General features: G+C 39.9%; 1 protein-coding gene across 1 annotated transcript; it reads left to right on the top strand.

Moving 5' to 3' along the window:
* Positions 1–3754: 3754 nt before the first annotated feature.
* On the top strand, positions 3755–16177 carry LOC134535317 (brachyurin-like). The gene is made up of 7 exons (XM_063374385.1): positions 3755–3954; positions 4558–4633; positions 6263–6416; positions 12050–12219; positions 12930–13028; positions 14222–14361; positions 15400–16177. Exons 1-7 carry the CDS (start codon positions 3901–3903, stop codon positions 15574–15576), a joined length of 870 nt encoding a protein of 289 aa, XP_063230455.1. The 5' UTR covers positions 3755–3900; the 3' UTR covers positions 15577–16177.
* Positions 16178–19184: the final 3007 nt, after the last annotated feature.

Genomic DNA, 19184 nt, shown 5'->3' with positions numbered 1-19184 from the left:
GGCAGTCGCTGCTACAGTTGTGTCGCCCGAGCGAAGGGACGGGTTTAAACACGCTTGTTTCTTTGTCCTTTTGGCGATTACTCGCGGCGGCTGTTTGGACGCGGCGACTCGCGACAGAAATGGAACCGGTCGCGTCTCTTTAGTCGCGGCGATAAAAATAAATGCCGCGCGTGTGCACTGATCAATTAGAAAGCATTGCTCCCATAAAGAGCGTCTTTAAAGTCGCTGCGACAGAGCGACAGAAAGTAGCCCCTTTCGTAATGGCCCTTGCACTGATCTCGTCACGCCTAGATGACGACATCGCCTCGAACTACTGTGCGGGCGGTGAAAAAGTTTCACTGCAAACATCTAGATATTGCATTCATTTTTAATATCTAGAAGTGCATAGCCCAGCTCAGTGAGTGGATAAAATCTACTCGCAGCTTTGTTAGCGGACTTCCTAAGGAGCCCGAGGTGAACTTTAAGGTAAGATTCACACGGCTATACACATAGTCTTGGGTCGACGGTAACGCCACAGTGGATGTCGAAACATAACCAAATATTGTATTAGGGAACTCGTAATAAATACGCGAGACAAGTGATGTCAGCTAAGCTGGCGGCGTGGAGTTTTAACTACATTTTTTTAATTGCGTGATAGTAATGACACCTACCGGTGTCATTATCATTTCGAGTGAAAATAGCTTGAAATCGATGCAGTAAATTCTCTCGCGCTTCTCTAATAATAATTGGCCAGAGTTTCCCGTGTTGTCGTATTAAGATATTTGAAATTACCGAGTCCGTGTTAGTAAGTTGGGTCATTCCAGAGTCACCCCGAGTCACACGCGCGAACAATCCGCGTTTCTGCATTATCTTTATTTTTTCTATTGCAGAACGAGAAAAGTTATATTAGGTTAGGTGTGTTACATAAATGACATTTTCGCGAAAATCCCTTCTATACATTTTTCCTAGGAGCGATTGTTTTCGCACGTCTAGGCGATCACAAATACAATTAAATTTTGGTTAGTTAGGAATAACGGCATTTAAAATATTCTAAGATCGTGAAAATATATGAAATCTCGCAACAAATGTGTTTTTTTTTTAAATTCCAAACCGCGGAGTTGCACGAGCGAGAGAGGTAAAATTGCATGAGTGAGCGGCGACTTTCGTTTATGTTTGAGACTGATCGGAGGTCGATGAATCTCGTATCGAACTCATTACCTTCGACTCGCGAGCTTGATCCCCTAGCTATCACCATATTACCTATTCAATTAGTTTGTACAATATGAGGGTTTTACGCGATGGTTTTTTCCCTATACCATAAAAAATATAATATATGTATAGCCTATATAAGCTGTATGGGGTATAAAAACACACGTACTGATTTTCTCAAAACCGGCTCTATTGTATTTATTTAAATTCTCAGAATCATGACGGTAAGAAGTAAGGGAGCAGGTGAGTACAATCTTTTCCATGTTAATTCTGAAAGTCAAAATGAGAATTGCCCCTCACCACCCCCCCCCCCCTTTTTTCTTTCTGCACAGCAAAACAATTTTTGGTTATGATGAATTTTAACATTAATTTCTTGCAGATGTTTAGACATTTTGTTATTTTACTAATGTTCATTACGTGATGGCATCTTTACAATTCTTCCTAGCAAGTTATTTTCAAGCTATTATACAAATTTATAGCATATTTGCATTTATACATTTACGATTTGTTTTGCTATCCAATTGTTAAATAGCAATTGCACGTCGCGTCCGTCCGTCATCCGTCCGTCATTAATCCGTCATCCGTTCGTCCGTCAGCCACCGAGTGATTTATAACACTCCGCTCGTCCGTCATAGTATTTTTCCTTTTCAGTACTGACAACTGTTAAGAAAACATAAATTATGGGAAAAAAAATATCTTATGTAATTACATTAGTTAAACAATCATGTAAACTAAGTACTTATAACTCATTGAATTGAATTTTGTTTTCACTCTGGTATTTATTTTCACATTTCCAGTGTTACCATGCCTAATTAATACTGTGTGACAATAATCTGTGACTCAAATCATATTTGTAAAAAAAAAAAAACAGCTCTTCAAATAATGGGTTCAAACGTAAGTTAAGAAATAATTTTGGAAGCAGCTAAACAATTAAACAAACTTTAATACCATCCAATATTATATTAATTGACACTAAAACACCTAATGACATTTGGAGGTTGTAATTTCATCCGTCCGTCCGTCCGTCCGTCCGTCCGTCCGTCAAAAGCATGAAGTTACCAAGCATTTGACGGACTGATGGATGGAATTTTTCCGGCCATCTTATTGGCTGCAGGTCACGTGATTGACGGACGGATGACGTACGGACGGATGGAGGTGACGGACTATTGTAATTTCGGTCTTACCAGTTGATTCAACTTTAGAACACCCACTCCATAGACCAATACCTCCAGGGTCCTGCTTTCTAGGACCAGAAATCGATATACATTCACGGGCTGGAAAGTAATTAACACTTTAAAAATTCCGCGCTACCAAAAACAAGATAATAAGTAGTATTACATCAAAACCAGTCCCCCACATATTCACGGACAGATTCAAACAGTATAGGGAATCTTCGAAGTGATCACGGTAGGCAGGTGTTTTTTTACAGAGATGTTTTTTCAGCCTGTGTTCGATATTAGCTAGGTTTATTGATTGCATTATCACCTGGTCTAGGTCATTCCAGAGCCTGCTACTCGTGGAGGCTACAAATGATCCTGACAAACGAATGTTTGAGCACCAGGCTTAAGGTATCAATAAGGGCGACACCTGCACGCGCATCGAGTGCTCCGTCACCTCTACGGTCAAGGAAGTGAACTGGCGCGCAGACGTTTCGTTGTGCCACTATGGGACTCGAAGCGACGACGACCCTGAAATTCCGTTGAAAAGTGACAAACAATTTTCTTTTTCTACGTACAAAAGGTCTTTTGAAGTAAACGCAACTGTATAATCTTAATCGTCTAAATGCAGAAATTTTCGAACCTTTGTTATTTTTCTGTTTAAGCAATTTTAACAATCGCATAAATACATTTTAGAGAGTGCATTAATTGGGTACTGGCAACGTTCATAAAACACTTTTTAAAGCCCGGAATGACACCAGAATGTTTTGTAGTTTTTTAATTAGTACAAAATGATTAGTATGCGCGCGCTTTTTAAAGACTTTATAAATTTATGCGAAAATTCTTTTCCATTTGTTGTTCCATCACAATTATTTTCAACGGATATTGACTAAGTTTAACATAATGCGAATAAAAAGGCGTTAAATTGATAATAATAACTAACACATGTACAATTTTTTGTACATTTTACAGTTAGTATATATTTAGGCTACGGACAATATTTGTGATAGAACAACAAATGCAAGAGCGGTATATAGTGTAGATTTACGGTAATAGCCCTTAAAGCAAGTTAATACCATAACAATGAGATCACCAACTTAGCATGGGAGACCGAGGTGTCATAATAAAATTAACTAATCATGCTGTAAAACGTAATGCAATTGAGTTACGTGGAAAATAATGGGAGGAGAAGTTCGCTAGAATTAGTTCAGTCGATACAGCACGTTTCTAGATATAGACTCTGCACTTACTGATACTTAATGCATTATGTGTAATCTTCCGCATGTCACTCGTTTCCGCCTGAAGAACGGCAAACACAAAGGAATAATTAAGCGTCGGAGGAGATACATAATAAACACCGTGAAAGTGTGCTGATGCTATAAATGACCAGCTAGAATTTCGGCTTGTAGTGCTTAAGTAGACGCACACAACTCTCTCTTCTGCGCTGGAAATACTTAGTGACTGATTGCGTGCTGAAGGAATAATCGGGAATTATTAATTAATTTTATTTTCACTCAATACAGTGCTTTCGTGTTAAGACAGTTGAATCGTCTAAATGCATCTGATTCTTTGTACAGCTTTAGTAGCAATTGTCATTGCAGCAGATGAGGTAAAACGATAATATTTACTGTCAATCTTAAGTTGCCAAAAATGGATACAAAGGTACAGGTGTAATAATACAAACAATAATGTTGATCCTTTTAGGAAAAGTGTAAGAGGACCAGAAATAACTCGCTAACCTACGAATTGTTGTGAGATTCTAACGTCCAACATTCATTGGAAAGCTCCCTAGAATGTCTGAAAATATTTTAGGTTTTGCTCACACGGGTTTTATTTTTTTATTTTTTGGTGTGGGGAGGAGGTGGGGTGAAACCAAGAATACAGCTTTCAGTACGGTTTTTCCCGTCTATTATAAAACTTTGAATGGCTATAAGACCACCATACTGGGAATATATTGTTCGGTCCGGTTTGTTTGGCTTCTCTTTCACTATTACGTGTTCTATCTGGGCTCTCCCAGTAGCTTTGGTTTTGCTACCTGAAATAGCACTAACCCGGAAATATACACAGATAGATGTAGTAACAATCAAGAATTCTTGCGGTGTATAATATTTAAAATAAAAACAAAACTAGCAGAGTAGGTTAAATTGGGCGTAGTAAACTCTAATTAGTAGAGTTTTCTCTTCAAAAACAGTTATTCGTGATTTGTTCTCAGGTTGAAAGAGACTTGAGTACAGTGTTCCCGAACCACATCTATCCCAGGGAATTCTTCTACAAAGACAAAAATGAAGGTAAGCAGTTCCGATACAATAATACATTTAAGCTATTTAGGTGAAGTTGAACTAATTTGTTAGTTCCAAAATACTTATTTTATGTATTATGATCAGACTTCAATCCAAATTTAAAATAAGTATTAGAAAATTCAGAGACATGTATTATTAATGAATCAGCAAGTGTGGAAGGAGAAATGGAAAACGAAGATATAGAGCGTAAAGCGGATTAGGGCTAATAACAAAAAGAAATCAACTAACAGTCTAGGATTTTATTTTTGCTTGAAAATTAAGTTCAATAAAAGTTGTATAAAATAATAAAATATTTTTCTTTATTAATTTTTTTTTTAATTTTCCCGGAGATCAATTGAGAAAAAAGAATGTTTCGTCCTGAAACTTTCCGCTTATGTCAATTTAACTCATATTTGGCTAAGTGAATTCAAATTATTAATATCCAGACGAACTACATACACTTGTGCGTTGGTTTCTTTAGCTTATTTCCTATCATCAGCTATACGATAAAGTGAATCTCGATAAGATGAAATTCTGGAACAGACTTTTAGGCTTTTAAGTATAGGCTATAACACAAATTCTATTTTAATTGACTTTTGAAGCAGTTAGGTTACGAACTACAAAAATTCGCCTTCAAAGTTTTTTTTTCAGGAGAATTTTAGTTGTGATGTCCAGAGATATTACGTTACAGATAAAAGTTGCCGTATTTAATGATACGTTGTAAATTTTATCAGGTTTATATCAATAGGGACCTGGCGACCCAGCCGTATGCATCATGTTGTCGTCGGAGGTCACTGGCCATTGTGGCGAAGATCTTGGAGCACACTATGCGTCGATTGTAGGGTCTAACCCTGCAGGTCATGGAACTGGCGAATCGTTACGATTCCTGCATAAATGTCCCTATGTTGGTCGAGTTTAGGCTTATGCGAATACGGTTTTCTCCAGTTGAATATAATTTTAAATCGAATATAAATATATTCACGAATATCGAATATCTTCCTAATCTAATTTTAACAAGCAGTGAATTTTTTTTCCCCACTCTTTACAGGAGTCCAAAAGAATTGAATCAAAATACAGTAAAATAAAAAAAAGAGTGTATATACATGGGGTAATTACAAAGATGTATGCATAAAGAAAGGAATAATTGGCAACGAATTTTCTTGAACCAGTAAATTTTAAGTTTTGAAAGTTATTTTGTTGATCTGGATTATTGTTAATAATTTTAAAACATAATCATTGATTATGTGTTAAATACAAAATAATGTGTGAATAATATCGCAGGACAATTATAAATTTCTCAGTAAATCATCTTAGTCTCAAAACTTGTGTTTAATATTCTTTAAATATATATTTTTTGTGAATGTGTCTGACATGGTGTATGTTGTATGTGAGTTGGTAACAAATAATTTGGAAAAAAGAAAAATCAATTTGAAATATCGAATTGAATATAAAATCATTTCACGAATATCGAATATAAGATTTTAACTCACGAATACCGAACACCAAAATATTCACGAATATCGAATACAAAAGTATTCACGAATATCGAATACCAAATTACTCACGAATATCGAATATTTTTTTCGAGTACTCGCAGACCCCTAGTCGAGGGTGCCGGAACGTGTGCATGCTCCCCAGGCGACCAGAGGATCGTGGGCGGGCAGGAGGCGCTGGAGCACTCGTTCCCCTACCAGGCGGCTCTGTTCCTGCCGGTGAAGGGCGGCCGGTCCTTCTGCGGCGGCTCAGTCATCGGCGAGGAGTGGGTGCTGACCGCCGCCCACTGCGTCGACTCGTGAGTCCCCCCTCCCTTTGCGACCATCGCTCTGAGGGCTTGTATGGAAAAATACCTAATGGGGATATTCCTGGACATCGCCAGTGCCTTTGACACAGCGTGGTGGCCGGGGATCCTCAGCCGGCTGAGAGAGCTGGAGGGAGTGTCCTCAGAACCTCTACTCCTTGTTGTGTGACTACTTTCGCAACCGCATAGCTGTGGTGGAATTGCGGAATGCGGAAGTAGAAAAGACTTTGTCAAAGGGCTGCCCCCAGGGCTCCGTGCTTGGACCCTTGTTGTGGAACATACTGTTCGATGGATTCCTCCGGATCCGGCTGCCTGAGGGTTGCGAGATCTTTGGGTATGCCGATGATGGACTTATTCTCGTCTCAGGTTGTTCCAGGGCTGCTCTTGAGTGGCGATGTAATGAGATCTTGGTGCAGATTTCATCCTGGGCTGACTCGGTGAAACTTCGGTTCTCATCGGGAAAGTCCAGATGCATGATGCTAAAGGGCAAGTTTAGCGGAGCCTGGGCTCACTACCCACAAGTGAGCCTGGGGGGTGAGCGCCTGAAATTTACCACCACTCATAAGTATCTGGGAGTCTTACTGGATGATCGGCTCTTATTTGCTAAGCATTTAGAGTACGTTTCCCAAAAGGCTGTGGTGATGTTTCATCGCCTCCGAGGATTGTCCCCGACCAACCGGGGCCTATCGTCGCCTACGCTGGCATGTCTGTACAGGGGGGTGTTCATCCCAATCATGACTTATGGTGCAGTTGCATGGTGGCATCGTTCAGGATTGGTACACATGAGGAGGAAACTGCCTACCGTACCGTATCCAATGACGCTCTGCAGGTTCTCGCTGGGGTGATCCCACTGGATCTGCTCGTGGCTGAAAAAGGGCAGCTTGCTGCCCTGAAAGCTGCGGGCACCCTCAGGCCAGAGGACCACATAAGGCTCAGGGAAGTGACCATGGGGCAGTGGCAGCGCAAGTGGGAAGCTAGTGAAAAAGGTAGGCATACCTATGAGATCTTCCCGAATGTACAAGATCGACTTCAGTGCAAGCATATAGAACTGACGCGAGCCACGGTTCAACTTCTAACTGGGCATGGTAATTTCAAGGCCAAACTACACCAATTTGGTCGAGCAGAGAATCCGCTGTGTGGGCACTGCCACACGGTGGATGATGTCAGACATGTGCTGCATGATTGTGAAAAAGTCGAGGATCTTAGTGAACAGCTGAAGTTCCACCTGGATCTGATTGGGTGTGACTACGACCTTGCAAATGTGGTGGCGCGGAAAGAGAGTTGGGTTCTCTTCCGTGAATTTGCTCGGAGAGTCATAGTGAGACTACAAGTGGCAGACGAAACTGAGCCACTGGCTCCGTGAGCATCCTCCCTTGCAACTGTCAGCGGAGTAGTATTCAACTACTACTGAGATACTTGGATTATGTTCTCCTGGATAAGGCACCCACAGGATCATTGACTACCTGCTGGTTAGTCAGGGCCCTAATGGGGGACCTGGCCCCAGTAGATGGTCCTCAAATTATGGCAATACCTGGATGACTGATGGGTAGCAGGGGCTGAAGCATGTCTGGTAATCTGTATATGGGTATATAATGGATATAATCAATATAAGGAATATAATCAATATATAAATTACATGTAATGGACATATAATCAATATATAATGGCATATAAAGGATATGTAACGGACTTATATATATATATATATTATGGTGTTGGTTTTGCTGGACTGTGAATGCGCCTGACTTGAACCCTTACCTGCATATAGCCCCATGTGGGGATTTCAGTCTACAGGTTCCTAAGAAGCCACTATGGGTACCATAGTGGTGGAGGGGACATGTTTTCTGGATCTGGTAGTTTCAGTAGGAAGGGGCCCTGGACTATACAGATCTGAAAGCAGACTCCCAATCTACCCTTAAAGGGCGCACATTTGGGAGGGGCGGAAGGCGGGTGCGTTGGCCTTCGGGCCTCCGAAAACATGAGGGCTTAGGACGGTGACGCACCACAACGCCGAAATACCACAACGCCGAACGTACAATAACGCCGAATACCATAACGCCGAATGTCAAAATTGACCACAACGCCTACAGCCGTTAGAAATCTGCTGTGTACCACAACGCCGAAAAATGTCATTGCAGGACTGCCACAAAGGTTACGTTAGGTAAGGTTAGCACACAAATTCATTCAGTTGTTTTTTTCATTTTGCTCCTGTGCCCCCCCCCCCCCTTTCCCAGCAAAATCATTTTTTCGGCGTTGTGGTAATTCGGCGTTGTGGTACACAGCAGTTTTCTAGCTGTCGGCGTTGTGGTCAATTTTGACATTCGGCGTTGTGGTATTTCGGCGTTGTGGTAACGACCCGCTTAGGACCCAGCCAATTGTCTGGTTAGCTGAGTGAGGCGGGGGGTGAAGGTGGTGTCTAAGCTGGGATGGGTAGCCTCAGCCTCTGGACATAGCTGGATCTCCAACACCTCTCCTGTTTCACGTACACGGCGTATTCCGTATCCACGCCCGTGGGGGCCCCACGCTAAGAGGGCTGGGTCAACAAAACAAAAGGAGGGGGGATCCCTTAAGTAGATTTCCTCCCTCCAGCACCCCCGAGTCAGGGTCGCAGCCAGGATCTTTGTGGAGGCGAAACCCTCGGAGTTGGGAATCGTCAGTAGGCGTTCAGGCCGTGACGCAGTTGAAGACACTCTCCCTGATGTGTGAAACATCTCAGCTCTCGGTATATACGGCGTTTGGCAGGAGTAGTTTCGTGAATGGAACGGGAAGTCGCGTGGAACGGTAATGTGTAACAACCGCGGTGCTGCCATCTGTGGCGGATGGCGAGAAACAAATTTCGCAAAGCCAAACGAAAACTTTAAAAATTATCAACCTTTTAATAAATTTCAATGAGATGAGCAGTATTTTAATGAAGTTCTTTGTCGAATATCAGGTCCAAAGCTTTTATCGGAGCCGTAGTACTATTTAGAATTGCAATCGTCAAACACAGTCACTTCCATAAAATACAGTCATTTAAAACTGTTTACAAACTGAAAACACTACACTTAAGCCAATGTTTTGGCGCGTCTAACCAACATTGCGTAGACCATGATTTGATAAAAAAAAAAAAGGCTTCAACCAGTCACCATGCAAAATTGCACACGTGGCCACCCTATGAATACAACTATTATATAATTTTTTATGAGTATGTTTGCTTAATGATTTAATTTTAAAATAAATAAAGTTTTCTCAATGCCATCTCAGAGAACAGAATAATTGTATAACTCCAACCTTTTATTTTTACGTACAGACATTTAAATTGCTTAGACAAGAAAACTAAATATTTTATGTTTTTTTTAAAAGTTTTTAATACGATCATCTTAAATAAATTTTTTCGATATTTTCTTTTTAAAATGTCATAAATGCATTTATATTTTAATGTTATAAAATACGTGAAACACACATTATCTAGTTTGTATGAAAGACATATTTGCAGTAACACGTCTGCAAACCGGCATTACATATACCCAGACTACTTGAAAACACAATTCTGTGCATCAACCATGTCGGGCTACAGTTGATAGGAAATATATCATTGTAACCTACTAAGGTTACAATGATCCTCCCAAAATAATCTCTCTGTAATATTATGCACTTCAGTTGCTATAATTTTCTTATTATGTCTTCGCTCGTTATTTCTTTTTAAATACTGGAGAAAATTAGGGGGGTGAAAGGTCCGGTGTTGAGATTTGCCACATTAAATAAGCAGATACCGTAAAAAATTTCAATTAATTTCCGCAATAGGATAAAATTAAAATACTTACATATTTGTGCTGCTTCTGCTAATGGGCCCACAGCCTTGTCAGGACGACCCCTGGCCAATGAGAGACCCTCGGCCAAAGAAGTATCGAATCACATTTATCCAAGTTGAGACGTCTCGCAGTTCAGCAACCAATGAGAAGGGGACATTCGCCCGAGTGTACAGACGAATGTGAAGACAATCCTAGAGGTGATTTAACCAACATCGTATCTGGCGGGTGGGTTTGGGGGGGGAAGGGGGGAGAATATAGTAGTAGATCACATGTCAAATAAAAACTAGGTACAAAGCATAATATTAAAAAGCAACTAACAGTAATACGAAAGTTGGGTAGTTTTGATTAAATAAATTAGTGGATTTCTGTTTATATTTCGCTAAATAAAACTTGATTTTTTTATACTAAAATGGTGTATAAGCATGTTTAGCAAGTGTGTGTGTGTGAGAAGACTGAAGGGCGTCAGAAAAAAATCATGTTTCAGCAGCTCTCCGAGATCAATCAAATTACACCATCTGAACCTCCACAAATTAAAAAGGTTTTTCACATGGTTATTTTTAAACAGAGTTGACGTTTCATGTCTCTTTATGGGAAATTTTCATCATTATTTTTAATCCTATACCATTAAATAGAATATAAAAAAATTTACTACGAGGTTCGGTTTGCATTACATATTCCGAATGGTGAATTTTGATTGGTCTCGGAGCTGCTGTTGATAATTTTAAGTCCCAGAAACATGATTTTTTTTTCTGGCGCCCTTCAGTCTGCTCACACACACACACACACCTACACACACAGACACACCTACACACACAGACACACCTACACACACACAGACACACCTACACACACAGAGAGCAATATGCCAGTTCTTAAGGGGCCCGCCTCGTCAGGGGTGTATGTGTGTTAGTGAGGCGGGATGATAAGTGGGACGCTCGATGGTATTTCTAGCGCGGTATCACCTCTAAGCGCAAGGCTCTGAGTTGACGCGTAGTCTTGTCGTCGTCACAGGATAATCGTGAAATTTGAGCGGTGACCGCAACATTATATGGCCGATAAATGAAGATAAAGGTGTAATGTAAGCCCCTTAAGTGCTTTTAATAATCTGTACTGGTTGTTTTACGCCTAAAAATTACTCTGAAAACATGCGTTTTAGCCATTTTAACTCTTCTAGAAATACAGTTTAAAAACATGATCCAAAATTAAAAGTACTTTTCGGGCCTCAGCGAACTGTTAAATGCTTTTCGTAAACATACCCCACTCGGATATCTTGAGTAGTTTTGAAATCGCGTTGTTTTTCCTGAAGCTCTGCGCACCGTCTGTGTGACCAGGTAGGCGGAGCCCTTAAGGGGCCCGCCTCGTCAGGGGTGCATGTGTGTTAGTGAGGCGGGATGATAAGCGCAGCGCGGCATTGCCTCTAAGCGCAAGGTTCTGAACTGGTGCACAGGATAACTGTGAAATTTGAGCGGTGACCGTGACATTATATGGCCGAGAAATGAAGATAAAGGTGTAATGATAGAGTCCCTTGAGTGCTTTCAAGAATCTGTACCGGTTGTTTTACGCCAAAAAAAAATTCTTCTTCTAAAAATACAGTTCAAAAACTTAATCCGAAATCGGAAGTACCTACTTTCAGGCCTCAGCGAACTCTTAAATGCTTTTCCGTAAACGGATCCCACTCGGACGTCTTTGAGCAGTTTTATAATCGCGTTAAGTTTTTCCCTACACTCCACATCCTGGCTGCGTCCCCTGCCCCGGGTCTCGCCCCGAGTCTCCTCGGACGACGAAGCGCCGAGGAGGGACGCAGTGTCACGACGGCCGCAGTGTGACGTCCCTCAGGCTGGTGAGCCCGGTGGAGGTGGTGCTGGGAGCGCACGACCTGCGCAGGACGGAGAGCTCCCAGGTGAACGTCAGCGGCGGCGAGGTTCACGTCCACCCGGGGTGGAACCGCACCACCCTGCTGAACGACGTCGCGCTCGTCAAGCTGTCTCGGAGGATCGCCTACACCGGTGGGTGCCGGCATTTCCCCCTGGGGCACAAGTTACACTTAACTGGAAGCAATTAAATAAAAAACGATAAAACTACTGGAGCTGCAAGTTCTCTAATCAAAAAAGAGGCTCGAGCAAGGGGCGATCGCCCAAATTAAAACTTGGACGCAATTCTCATCACGGAGTTTCTCATGCCTTGGCCGTGAATTCAAATCGGGCAAAGTACGACGTCCCACACACTTTTTTTCGCTGCTTGTCAGACTGAAAAATGAATATTACTTATAACATTTAAGTTAATGATTGGCCCCGCAGTTATTTTAACGAGCCAATAAGTGACATTTATCAACAAATGAATCGTATTACGTATGTAAATCACGCTAAACAGGTCAATACCTAATCTTCTCGGACTAGAATCAGCCAATGGTATAGAGAGGCATTCGTAGCTAGTCCTTAAGTACTCCTTGGCTTCAAGGTAGAAGGTATCTTTTTTTTTTTCAAAGTCGTGGCCACAACTTGCAAGCCAAGAAGTAATTTTGCTTCATTGCCTTGGATAAAGTAATCTACTAAATTGTTGGGTAAATAATGATAATATATACATTCTTATATTCTTCACACTAGGGCCATCATTGGCTCACGATTTGATAATTGATAGCTAAATTGTTTTTAAAAATTTTTGTCTCACAAATCAATGTGTGAAAAATCTCTGTCAACATGCTGCTTCTTGATCGCAGATTATGTTCGGCCCGTGAGACTTCCTTCAAGAGCGCAGCTGTCGAGGACATTTGCTGGAGATCAAGCGACAGTGAGTGGTTGGGGTCTCACATCTGATGGTAAGAAGATGAGTTAATATGCTCCAACCTTCTGGTATAACACGTAATACTTATAACTACCATATTCCAATATAACACTTCCTTTCGACTCCAAGTGGTTCGTGGTATCGATACTTTTGTCTATAGTTCGATGCTGAACTTGCTAAACGAAACCATTCTTGTATAATATATATGTTTTGTAAAGTTTCTTATTGTAGTACAGATCATGCAAGTTGTTGCATATTGAGTAATTAAGTGCACTTGTTAAATTGTGAGTTATTTTCATTGTTTGTGTTATTTTTACTGTCATGTTTTGACCTGAATGTTTTTTTTTTCTTCATACAATCTTCAATAACGATGTACCTCATAAATTTTAACATATATTTGTAGAAGCTACAAAATATGCGAATTAAATTTTGGATCATTTTCTCATAATACATATAAAGAGTTATAATTTGTATCACCAAAATTAAAAAAAGGGCGTGTGTACTTATGTACGCGCGTTAGAAGTTATACTTCTTTTTTATTTAAGACACTGAACAATTTCGAAATTTATAGTAACCAAAATTAATTAAATAAGTACTCAGTATTCAATATTAATACAAATATGTGTTATAGCAATACAATAAACGAAATAAAATGTTTTCATATTAATATAGCTTGAAGCTCAATTTGTATAGTCCAGTAATCTTTAATTTAAAAAAAATTAAAAAAAAATTGCCGAAATTGAACCTCTGTCTTTTATCTTTTCAACCATGTCTTATAACCACTGACCTACGAAGAATCACCTAAGTTTATGAGGAAACTATATACTATATTCATAAAACTTTTAAGAACTTTAAATTCCTCTTTACTATCACTATTTTAGTTTACCAAATATACATATTCCAGGGTAGTTTCACTATCACAGAGTTTCATTTGGCACACCAATACGTTTGGTATGACCCCTCAATTTTTAAGAAAGTGACTATATGTGTGTTTATGTTCATGCATGCGGGTCCGCCATCTTACTGTGAATATTTCGTTGCATGGTGCGCGCAACGCATCGTAAAAAACCAACTCATATATTTTTTTCCATAACGCTCATAAAGAAGCGTAACTTTTAAAAAAAAACATTTCGCATGTTGAAATTCATTATGTGAGTAGTTATTTCTTTATTTTTTTTTTTAGCAGCTGGTGTTAGTTTGCGTGTGTGCGTGTGCGTGGTGTTCTAGGAGACAGATCCACCAGTCCGGTGCTGCGCCACATCACCCAGCCCGTCATGATGAACTTCCTCTGCAACCTGCTGTTCTTCGGCAACGTGGCCAGCTCGCACGTGTGCACGTCCGGCGCGGGCGGGCGCACCACCTGCAGCGTGAGTGCGCCAGGGGCGCCTCCGGGCCGGTCTGTCTAGCGTTCTTTTTTAAAATATGGACATTAATGGGAAAAGTAAAGTCCAAATTTTACTAACATGTGAATTTAAGTGCTGGTTAATACAAATTTAAATTCATCATTCCATACTAAAAAAACTTTCAAATATTCTACTGTCATGCATGGTTACATGATGTATAAAACTGACCCGAAAATAATTTATCAGGAAAGAATATCAACATTTCTTAGGATTAAGAAGAAAAACCATCGTCGAGATGTGCTTTCCAGGTTAGCTTAAAATTTTGTTTGAAAGAGTTAATTTTTTCAAATTTTCTGTGGGAGGGTCTCCATGAAAGTAAAAAGCCCAGGGCCACCACTTCCCACGGTACCAAGTTGAAATCCATACTTCTTCACTAAACCATCGGAGCATAATCGGATTAAAATTCTTCGAATGCCAGGACAAGATCGATTTTCTAAAAAAACGAGGAAATAGTCTGTGGATTTGTAAGGCACCGAACTCACATCGAAAACACCGAGGAAGAAATCAGCCATTGCCTATGTCAAATAACCAGTCCCACCATTTGCCCAAAATTTCGGTAAGCAATGGAAATCCGAAATCTAGAGGACCTGACCATGACATAGAGTCCTCCAGGATGCAAGTAGAGTTTAACACTGTGCCGTCCCATGTATAATGAATATTAAATAATGAATTTTAAAATTTAGATCAAGTCTCATAACATGAGGTGACAAATTTACTTAAGTATGGCTTAAGGTAACCAGTAATAACCATATGGGAAAATTAAGATGCACACATTCAAACATCATAATTCTGCAACTTTGGAATATTTTTTGTGTGAAGGGTTGGTTGGGTTCGGTACGCCACATCAAAACCATAAATTCATTTCTTTCCTCCAAAAAAAGTGAAATTCCAAAGTTTGAACAGATGCTGATATTTCAGCTTTGTAACTGTGAATGTGAGATGCATCTAAAAGGCTTCCCCCAGTTATGCTCGTTTGCACGTCCATGTTCGTTGTTGTTCCAGGGCGACAGTGGCGGGCCCCTGGTGGTCGAAGAGGACGACGGGGAGAGGACCCAGATCGGCGTGGTCTCCTTCGGCCTGGCCCTGAGTTGCGAGATCGGTTGGCCTGCCGCCTACACCCGCCTCACGAGCTACATGGACTGGCTGTCCGGGGTCACTGGCATGCCCATCCGGGACTAGAACCACACTCTGCTACCATTTGGCACCACCAAAATTCTTCATGTCCATATTATGTTACTGTTGTTTTGTCAACTCCATTTGTAAACAACATATGTTGTTAGTATTGTTCATAAAAAAACACCACATGTTGCTTTGCAACCACTGGTAGGCCTACTGATTATAATGTTCTGTCTCACACACAATGTTGATTTTTAGTTTTTTTACATTCATTTTTAAGGGCTCTTTATAAAATTTAATTTCAATATCGCCCTTGGATTTGTTGTTCTGCCACAACATATTCACCAGATATTCACTTAGTGTAATAATATGGGTGAAAAAAGTCGCGCAAGTGATGATAATGATGAAAATTTGCATGCCTTTTACATCCATGATTTACACTAATTGAAAAACTGTTGAAATTGGGCTAGTTGTAATTGTGACAGCTTGTACTAAGTGGAGAAGAAATTTTAAATAGCTTACGGACATTTTTTAATAACAATGTTTGCATTGTTAGTATAATATGCTATGGATCAGTATCAAACTGCTTTGTTTTCCATTTACATTAAATACCAACTGTAATGTTTAAAATGCTTTCTTTGAAATAAATTGATTTTTCTCCGAATGTTCATTTTGGCACTTACAACCTTTTTAATTTCCAGTCCTCATTTTGGTGTGTATTTGCACATTTTCTACACTGTTCGGTCATCATATGTGTAAAAGATATAGTTTTTTGAATTAGAATTAATCAAATAGAAAAATTCTGCATATCGGAGATAATATAATGGTAAACCATACAATAAATGTTGATAGATTTTTTTATGAGTACTACTCTAAAGAAATTAGTTTTAAATTTTAAAATAAAGAGTTTAAAGAATGGTTATATTATAATATGCCGAGTGGGAAGTGGTACGACCATGATTGAACAAATCCTATAACAAAATTTTGCAAAGCACTGCACACAGCTAAAAAAAGTTATGTACTTTCCATATTTATGGAAATGTTCTCGTGGAAGTATATAACGGGTAAGGTAGCCTATCCATGGCGACTAACCTCAGACACAGAACCACAGTTGACGTAGATAACAATGCTTCGTCTGAAACTACTGTCTACCTCAAGTGCCATAGCTACCACCCATACGAATCCATTAATCTGTCACTTATGTAGTGGATAATTCTTCGCTCTCAAATCCATCCCTATTGCAAACCATTTGGGCATTATTTTGGTTTGAAAATAGTGCCACGTGGAAGAATGAGAGCAAGTCCACAAGCAGCGGCAGACCCATGGAGAGGGGAGGGGAGGGGAGATTTGAAAATAATTTCAAAACATGTGTTTGGGAATCCATGTAACCTATGGCTACTACTGTAGGCAAAAAATTCAGTGTGCTAGTGCCAATAATAATTTAAGTTTGTTTGTTTATATTCTTTCCCCAATCTCCACGAACGCACGAACAATATTACTGTGTCCGCCACTGCCCACAACCCATTTTTCATCAACAGTTATCTGAAGTACTGGGGAAAAAATACCTCACTACTTCATGAAGACTAGAATTTATGTATATATATTCTCCCTTGTTTATAATGAACCAAAGTGATTCTATGGTAACGCACCATAGTCGCATTGTACAGAATTGTGATAACGAGCTATCTTAATCTAAAAATGTGACTAGAATTTTGAGTAACACCGATAGAACGTTGCTAGACATCTGTGTCATACACGAGGCATTTGTTTTTTTAAGTAAGCACCGTTTTGAAATAAAAAAAGTAGTTTTTATGAACAATTTTGATTTTAAATGATAGTTTGTACCTTAATATACATTTCTACATAATTTACACGAATTTTAAGGCAGTTATCGTATCGTAAAACCAGCTTTTGAATTCCATCCTCACAGAAGTCTGCCGCCTTATTTAACGACTTATCTATTAATGACGAAATCGTAAAAAAAAAGTTCTCTTTAAATTTTTCGTCAACTTTCTGCACCAAATCATCAGTAATTCCGGAAGGTTGGCCACTTCGTTCCTCATCATATACATTCTTGCGGCCATCTTTGAAAGCTCCAACCCATTCCAGTACCATTCCATCGGTCATAATGTTTTCTCCACACGCTTCAGTGATCTAAAGATGAATTTCAACCGCTGTCTCACGCCTTTAGTACTAAGAAAACGAACCACAGTGCGTATTTCACAGTTGGCGGGATTATTAATCGGCGGAGGCAAACGTTAACATGGTCGAATTTTTCCGTATTGGCGTCTGTGGCTTGCCAACAGATGTAGGCACGAAAGCCCGCGTGCGCGGCGGAATGCCGACCGCAGAGCTGCAGTGTAGTGATGGGTCGTTCGTGAACGATTCGTTCAAAAAGAACGAATCTTTGAGAGAACGAAATCGTGAGATTCGTTCGCGATGTAAAGAACCGGCTCTTTGAGAGCCGGTACCTTGAAAGATTCGGAAGAACGAAAATGCGGAGAGAACGAGAGAACGAGATGAGAGAACCGGCCACGCGCCCGGTCTGATTCGTTCGTGAAATGATTCATGACGTCAGGAGTCTGAAGAATTAGTAATCACAGCGTGCGCATGTTCATAAGAGCAAACGATAACTGATCAAATAAAATAGGGTAACATGAAAAGTATATATACCTGAAAATGTCAACTGTTAAGTAGTGGTTTAAAATTGCGTTTTCACATTCACATACACAAATTTGGGGAAAAAAAAAACATGAATTAAAAATAACAGGGAAAGTAACTACAAATGTTCACACTTACCATTTAGGTGTTAATTAATGTACTTCATTTTTCTCTCTTCATACTGAATCGCAGTAGTAGTATTCAATTTTTGTCTTTTTTTCTCTAAATGTGTTGGTCTACATGTAAACACTTTACTCTCTCTAGAGTGTAAATAGCCTGTATATTAATATTTGTAACTTAAAAAGTAATACAATATAAATAATCTTGTTTCATATACGCAACTGTGATTCACTGGCTACGAAAAGCAATGTTCAAGTACTAGCTATAATAGTGCGATTACAAATTAAAGTTAAGAAAGATCACTTTCGTAACATTCTTAGATTTAATGCTCCCGTATTATATAGAATCACTGCATGAAGCATTTGCAGCGATCAACAGTCAATAATTTTATAACAGTCAGTATACAACAAGACGTTTGAAATTTCATTTACCCATGCAGAGTAGATAAAGATAACCACCCACGCGATCCAGCCTCCTCTCGCTATCGGGTCACGCGATAACGAGGGGAGGCTGGAAGCAAACACGTAGCCAATACTCTAAAGGATGAACGAGTTACGACACCTGATAAAAGAGCCAGATCCTATACACAGAAAAGAACGAAATGACCGAGATGAACGAATCTTTCACGGAACTGATCCGAAAGTACCGTTTCGGTCAAAAGAACCGTTCTGCCCATCACTACTGCAGTGGCCTAATTTCAAAACGGTACTTACTTAAAAAAAGTAAGTTGTCTCGAATTCTAAAGTTCCCAAAAGTAGTACAGATGGTCTATGTACTCTTCTGCCACTGCTGTTCTATAATGCGGTTCTTTGAAGTGTTGGTAAGCAAACATCTCGAGAGATGCTTGGAAAGTTACATTTCGGAAAATGATTCGGAGGACTGTCAAATTC

This window comes from Bacillus rossius, chromosome 8, assembly GCF_032445375.1.
Source record: "Bacillus rossius redtenbacheri isolate Brsri chromosome 8, Brsri_v3, whole genome shotgun sequence".
In the NCBI taxonomy this organism is placed as follows: domain Eukaryota; kingdom Metazoa; phylum Arthropoda; class Insecta; order Phasmatodea; family Bacillidae; genus Bacillus; species Bacillus rossius.
This window is presented reverse-complemented; position numbering and strand designations above follow the sequence as displayed.